Source organism: Cicer arietinum, chromosome 3 (assembly GCF_000331145.2).
Source record: "Cicer arietinum cultivar CDC Frontier isolate Library 1 chromosome 3, Cicar.CDCFrontier_v2.0, whole genome shotgun sequence".
Lineage (NCBI taxonomy): Eukaryota > Viridiplantae > Streptophyta > Magnoliopsida > Fabales > Fabaceae > Cicer > Cicer arietinum.
In genome coordinates, this window is record NC_021162.2 from 32426124 (window position 1) to 32434407 (window position 8284).

The window sequence follows — 8284 nt, forward strand, 5'->3', positions numbered from 1 at the left end:
TTTATCAACCAATTAAGACCATTTTTAATTTTTTAGTTTTAAATTTTGACAATTTCTACGGTATTCTTTATAGGGAGGAGTGTATCGATACTCTTAATTTTTTAATCAATTTACTTTTCCCTAGGATTTATATATTATATATTAAATTAGCCAAATTATTTATACAGATACATTTACCTTTTCAATTTAATCTTCTTAAATTCAATAATTTTTTTTAATTTTTTTTTATTTTAATTAAAATTAAAATCATTATCAACCCTTAGGTTCAAAACTATTTGTTTTCCTTTCGTGAAATTGCTCAATCACCAGGACAAATTGCTCTCCTCTATCGTTCTTTCACATCGTCATAAGAAGAACTCTCCACCGTTCTTCTCTTACCATGGGAAGATCCCTCCTCTGTCTCACTCCCAATTCTCTCATGTTTGCATCAGTGTCGTCTTGATGTCGTCGTCACGCACCGCCATTGTCGCACCTTCGTTTCCAGATTCATTTTTGATTCTTAAGAACTAACGATGAAGTTAGACGATGCAAAACGGAGGAGAAAGACGGTGAAGAATGGCGGAGGGAGACAATGAAAAAGGTGGAGAGACAGCGCAATGGAGAGACTATAGGAGGAGAGAAGAAATTTGATTACTTTTTATATATAGTTTAATAAATAAATATTAATTATTTTAAAATAGACTTCAACACCATCCCTTTTCCTTGTCATTTGCCATGTAAAACTATCACTACTTGGGTCTAGACCGGTCTGTGAGATCTGCAGACCATGCTTCCTTACCATCTCCTAGTACCTATAATTAATAAAGAGATATAATTTCAATCACTAATTAATTTTTCCCCAACACCTGATTAATAATTTAATTCCCACGCTAACGGAAAAATGATTTTGACTTTTAATACTTACTCCTCTGCAACAAAATGCTCCATGCATAAATCCTCATCCCAAAGGAAGACGTAATCATAGGACAATGTCAGGATGTATACCTTCAATAATATTTCACGATATATGCCAAAACATGCATCATAAATAAAGGCCTAGAAAAACTAAAAACAATAGTTGGTGATTCAATAAGTTATAATACAATGAAACAATTAAGATAGTTAGAACATAGAAGTATTAGTATATGTGAATTTAAAATTGTTGAAATTTCATATTGAAAATATAATATATAAGTTTTCAACTCTATATATACTAAATTTCCACATTAGATAATTAACATATATGAGTTTGCTTCCATCATTATATAAAGTATGTCAAACTCTTATGAAAAACACACCAAAGTTAGTTGCAATTGTCAACTTTCTCTCTTCTCCCTCTGCTACTCCATACACTTCCGAGCCATTTCTCCCATTTTGTTTACATTACTTCGGTTTTTGAGTAGTCATAATACCACTGTTGTAATATCCCAAATTTCATAATCAACTATTTTATTAATTAAATAGAATTTTTAGGAAATTAATTTGGTGTTAAAATTATTTTAAAATATATGATGATTAATTTTATGATTACTTCTCCTTATATGTGCGAGTTTCTTATGGTTTGATAATCGTATATATATTTGATTTAATGAGTAATATCAATTGTAAATATTATATTTAGTTATTTAATTTATTTTTTAAAAATATAATGGTATTTTAGCAAAAGTATTTTAGAGGAAAATATTTTGAGTGAGTTTACATGTAGATTTGCATTAGATAGATTTTGAGTGAGGAAAAGATTTTGAGTGAGTTTACATGTGGTGATATTTTCGTGTGCGTTTGACTACATGATAAATGTGTGCATAGTTATATTTTAATTATTTAAGACTATTTCTTATTTTAATTATTTGTTTTATAAATAATTGTCTTAAGATATTAGTAATATTATGATTAATTTCTTTATTTTTATATATTTTCTATGAAATGATGGTTTTATACGTATTTATTGTGATCAATAATAAATATAAATTATTTATATTATTTTATTGTTTTCACTATTCTATAAAGATGATAGTATTTTTATGTGATTATTTTATAAAACATTATAGTTATAATTGTAGTTAATATTGTGAATATTTGAGTTTTTGTTATTAATGTATTTTAAAATAGTAGTTACTTTAATTACTTTTTATAAATATTAGTTTTGAAATATTAGTAATACTTTAGTAATGAAGTTGTGTTAAAAAAATTAGTTTTGGTAATTGCTAGTTTTATTTTAAAAAAATAAAAGAAAGGAGTAAAATGTATAGTGAAAGCTTTGATCTTTGTGATAATTGCTTATGAATATATGATTTTTCATGATATGTGGGGTGGAAGCTTTGATTTTTATGATGATTGTTTATGAATATTTGATTTTCATAAGAACAACCTATGATGTATGATCTTAGTGATATTTGACCTAATCTTAGTGGGCTGTGTGGGAATATTTTATTTTGATAATACATCATCATGTCATGGCATATGCATCTTCGTGGAAGTTGCCTTTGTGGCAAGTTTATTTTCCCCATTGATATGGGTATTTTTCTGTCTGGAAGTTGCATTTGTGACATGTTTATTTTTCCCATTGGTATGAGTGATTTTCTGTATGAAAGTTATCTTAGTGACATATATTATATCCGGATCATACAGTTATTAGGAGAATGCATAACATTGCAGCTTCTTGTGATTGTTTGGTTGTGGTTAATGTGTATTTAATGTGATAATAATTTTATTTATATGATTTAATGTTATAATGAGATATTGATTCTCATTGAGTGACTTTTACTTTATAATATGTTTTTTTTCTTCTTGAAATGCTTTGATATATTGTGATGTGTTTGATATGGCTATGTGTTGATTATTTGCGTGTTTTTCTTACATATATTATACTATCAACATGATTTTAAAAGTCACCTCCTTCGTTGTTTGTATTTGACTAGCTTAGCTCTGCGTTTGCGAAATCGCAGTTATTACAGGTTAATGAGTCTTGAAGTTCGAGTTTGGGAGAAGCCCCGCTTTATTAAGGTTATATTGGGAATGAGAGTTATAAGTCATATTTTACTTATTTAATTAGAAACGACTTTTCGTATGTTTAAAATTAAATTAAGAAATTATAGTTAAATCAAATTTATTAAGATTGCATTGTTCTATAGGAGGAAAAATTCTAAAGTCAATTTATATTTTGAGAAACATGATATTCTAATAATTCATAAAAGTTTCTTTTCTTTTGGAGTTTTTATTTATTTGCTGCAAATTTTAGTAAAAAATTGATATAAATTATTATGTATATTATTTTGGGGTTTAAGATTTACTAATTATTTAAATGAATAGTAGTTACGGTATTCTTACTTAAATAAATAATTAAAAAAAATTGTTGTAATTTTTCTAAGCAGTATATATTTTTAAGTAATGCTTTTGATACAAAATTCGGGGCGTTACAACTGTCCTTTTAGAGCGATTTGTGGCGTATTCCCTTTGATTTTTGAGTGGTCGTAATACCACTGTCCTTTTAGAGTTGTTTTTGTGTCGTAATCATTTTGATTTATGAGTGGTCATAGTACCATATTACAAATGACCTTAACCGTTATATTTAGAAGGTATAATTCTAGAATGGTTTTCTACAATGTACTAGAACTTCGATACAGTTTTTCTGTACTATTTTTTATCAGATGACCGATGACACATTCTGGAGACTCCATCCCATAAAATTCAGAAGACAACTCATGAGATCATCTATAAACGCATGACTTTAAATGAACAATTTTAAATTGTTGTTATTATTGAAAAACTACCTCTGCTTGGAAGGATTTCAAAAATTATCTCTAACATAAAACAAAAGAATTTTCTCCAGAGAGTTTAATAAACCGCCTCCAGGTATAAGAAATAATGTTGTTTCTGGTTTTCTTCTAAATAAGGTAGGATTTACTCATTATATAGGGACATATTTGTACACTATTTTTAAAATGATATTTTTGTTGGGAAATGGTACGTTACTGATGACATGTTTAAATTAAATGTTGAAATTAAGATAAATTGTCTCATTTTGTTTACATGTGTGATTTTAATATTGGACATGTTAGACTCTATCATGTGAACAAACATATGATTTCAAACTTAAGTAACTTTTTAATTCCAAAGTTATCTTTAAATGATTTTGAAAAATGTGATTTTTTAATCAAGCTAAAATAACAAAGTTTAAATAAATTAGTAGTTAGATAATTTGAGTATTTAGATTTAATTTACTCTGATATATGTGAACTTGATGAGACTTTAACAAGAAATGGAAAACATTAGTTTGTCACTTTCCTGTTAAAATAAATGAGTATTTAAAATTTGACGATTGTTTTGGCTATACTTTTGTATATTTAATAAAAAATAAAAGTGAAGTGTTTGACATGTTTAGGATCTTTGTAATTGAAATTGAAAATCAATTTAGTAGAAAGATTAAGAGGTTTCACAATGGTAAAGGAACAAAATACGATTCTAGTAGGTTTAATGATTTTTATAAATTTCATGGAATTATTCATAAAACAACTACACCATATTTGCTTGAAATGAATGGTAAAACTGAAAGAAAGAATGAAACTCTTACTGAACTAGTTGTTGCTATCATGCTTAACTCTGGTGTTACATCTCATTGCTGAGGGGAAATTTGATTTACTGTTTGCTATGTTTTTAATAGAATTAATACATCTAAGAACAAAACATCTTCTTATGAGATTTTGAAGAAAAGACAATCGAACTTGTCTTATTTTTGAACTTTGGGATATTTTTCTTATGTCCGAATCCCCGATCCCAAACGAGTTAAAATCACCAATAGAGCCCATGAATGTATGTATATTCACTAGGTATACAGTAAACAACAAAGGGTACAAATTTTATGACCTAAATGTAAAACTGATCGTCGAGTTAAATGATGTTGACTTCTATAAAAATAGATTCTCTTCCAATTCGAAAAATAGTGGGGGCAGTGAACCAAGTGACGTTCCTATGACGAGGAGCACTGAAAGCAACAAACAAGACTAAATAGAACCTTAAAGAAGTAAGAGAGTCAGAGTTGCTAAAGATTACATACCCGATTATACAACCTATACTTTAGAAGATGATCTTGTAAATCATTAAGAACATGACCTGACATTTAGTAGACTTGCCTCCTAATTTCAAATCGGTAGGTTTTAAATGGATATTGAAAAATAAACTAAAAACCAATGGAACTGTTGATATATACAATGGTCGTCTTGTAGCCAAAGATTTTAGACAAAGAGAAAATATAATTTTCTTAGATACTTTTTCATCCGTCGCTTGAATTACATCCATTAGAGTACTCATTTCACTTGTTGCTATTCATAACTTTATGGTACACCAAATGGATGTCAAAACTGTTTTTTTTTTCTCTCTTCAAATTGGCGACTTGGAAGAAGAAACCTATATAAAACAACCTGAAGGGTCTGTGATTCATGGACAAGAAAACAAGATCTATAAGTTAGATAAATAGATGTATGGTCTTAAGAAAACTCCTAATCAATGGCATAAAAAAGTTTGATAATTTGATTATATTGAATGAGTTTAAAGTGAATGAAAGTGACAAATGTATTTATTAAAAATATGAACAAAAAAAACATTTGTACTATCATATGTGTAACAACCCTCAAACTTCCTTAGAAATATTTATAAGATTTAAGTATAAATTAGGATTTCTAGAATTTTAGTACTTGTTAATGTTGTGTTTTTAGTAATATTGAATTAGGACTAAGGGTAAAATAGGAAAATAATAACATGAACAAATTCCAAGTGGCAATGAGAAGATATGCCCGCTTTGTTTTCTTATTCTCCTTCACTCACGGGTATTAACCCATCTTACCTTCAATTTTCTTTCACTTCTAGTTACAAACTCCCACAAACAATCTGAAACACTAATACCCGGTTACTGTTCATCATCTTCTCCATTCATCCATTTTTCTCTTCTTCCCAATTTAATTCAAAGACAACACCAGTCCTTTACATTCAATCCGACTCTTGCATGTGCCTTTCTTCCTCTCCAAAACCCATTAATCAACCAAAACAATGTTGAATGGAGACAAGGAACAAATTGGGAAATCCCGAAATCCCAAATAGAGCATAAAGGACAGTGAACAGAGAGATGACAAGTTAAACATCTTCTAAAAACCCATCTCAGACTGAAGGGGATTATTATCATCAAAACGATGAGTTCTGTTACATTAATTTATTTTAGCACGAGGGTTATGAGTGCTGTTCGGTGACATTCTTTACTTTATGTCAGAAATTATTTTGGGATTTTACGGGTTAGAAGAACTTAGAGGTGTGAATGCAATATAACTTTTTAGCATATAGGTGTTTTGAATCTACACTAAATGATCTTAAATTACCATGCATACTGCTTGTTTGCTTGTTGCTTGATTGTTGTGTTAGTAATTTAGGAAATCACATAATTTTAAATGAAGAATTTTAGTTTAATGTGCGAATCATGCCATTGAAGGCAAATGCAAGTGCTTTGGATGCTTCTCCCCATTTCCATTGTAGTTTTGCCTTTGGTGGTTGTATCTCTTTTTGTCTCTGATTGGTTGTTCTAAAATTCTAAGTATTTTTGCCTTTGATGGATGTATAGCTTTTTTCCTCTAATTGGTTGTTCTAAAAATACTAAGTGTTTTGCTTATGGTGAAATGCTCCTAAACACAATCTCTTCTAATCCATGTTCCCTTTAATACTTTCACGGGAAGTGTTTCCTCGTATACTTCCATGGGAAGCATTTCCTTTGATACTTCCACGATACACGTTTCCTCTAATACTTCTACGAGGCATGTTTCCTCTTATACTTTCTCTGGTCCATGTATCCTCTGACCACATTGCCTCTGGTCCATGTATTCCTGGTACACATATCGTATGATCCATGTATCGTATGATCACAATCTACCTAGGGTCATATTGATCCTTATTTATGTATTCTTAGATGATACTAATTGTAACCTTGGTCATGTTGCCTGTAATTTTAATTCATGAATCTACCAAAAAAAAGTTATAAACTATATTGTGAATGTAGTTTTATGTTGTGTTTTATGATCCTAATTATTATTTATTATATTTGCCTCTATTTTATTAAGATGTATGGATTCAATTGCCAAGATCTAGATAATTGGTATTAGATCTTACAATATGTCTTTAAGTAGATGACTTACTCATATTTGGCTCAAACATTCATACTGTAAATATTGTAAATTCATTGTTGTGTATGAACTTTATTATGAAAGACCTCAGAGAGTGAGTGTAATCCTTGGAATCAAGATTACTAGGTCAAAAAATGGACTCTCTTTGGATCAATCTCACTATGTTGAAAAGATCTTAAAGAAATACAATTAATTGAATATGTTATTCAAATTGAAAAACACTGGTGAAGATGTTAGACAAATTGAATATGCGAGTATCATTGACAACTTTATGTATGCCACTAACTGTACTAGACCCGACATCGCATACGTTGTGGGACTATTGTGGAGGTTCACCAGTAGACCTATTATGGAGCATTGTCATGCTATCGAAAGAGTCATGGGATACCTTAAAAGGACCATGAATCTCGAATTTCATTATCAAAGATTTTATGCCGTCCTTGAACAATACAGTGATGCTGATTGGAACACTTTATTAGATGACTCCTAAACGACACTGGCTCAATCCACTATGGAGTCTGAAATGACAGCACAAGTTGCTTCTAGTGAAGATGAGAACAAGTTGAGATGCTTGCCATCTAGGATCCTTTTAAGGGAAAAACCTATGCTAGTTTTGTTGATCCACTTCGATAGTACCACAACTATTGCAAATATTGAGAATCGTCATTATAATGGCAATAGACGAAAAATACGTCGTAAGCCCATCATTGTTACAGAGTAACTTTCTAAAAGAGCTGTTATGGTGGATCATGTATGCATTGATGAGAATTTAGCAAATCCTTTGATGAAATGATTAACTAGAGAAAAATTCCTAAATATATCAAAATGGATGAGACTACTGTGTATAGATCAATCAGTCACTCATGATGGTAACCCAACCTAAAAGACTGGAGATCATAAGAATTAGGTTAAACGGATAACAATAAGTCGTGGTGATATAAGATGAACATGCTATTATATATCAAAGAAACATGATCCTTAAGCAATGAAATGATGGGATAATAGAAACTCCTAATGAGATCTATACTTTATGTGTCGTGGAGTACCTAGCTACAAAAGTACTCTTGATAGACTCACCTATATGAATGGGAAAGTGGGGTCACTTACTATGGAATTTTGAGGCAAAATTGCTAGAGCGTTCACTA

At 29.8% G+C, this 8284-nt stretch overlaps 1 protein-coding gene across 1 annotated transcript; it reads left to right on the forward strand.

Moving 5' to 3' along the window:
• Positions 1–7338: 7338 nt before the first annotated feature.
• On the forward strand, positions 7339–7629 carry LOC140919725 (secreted RxLR effector protein 161-like). Its single transcript, XM_073366342.1, has one exon. It carries the CDS (start codon positions 7339–7341, stop codon positions 7627–7629), a length of 291 nt encoding a protein of 96 aa, XP_073222443.1.
• Positions 7630–8284: the final 655 nt, after the last annotated feature.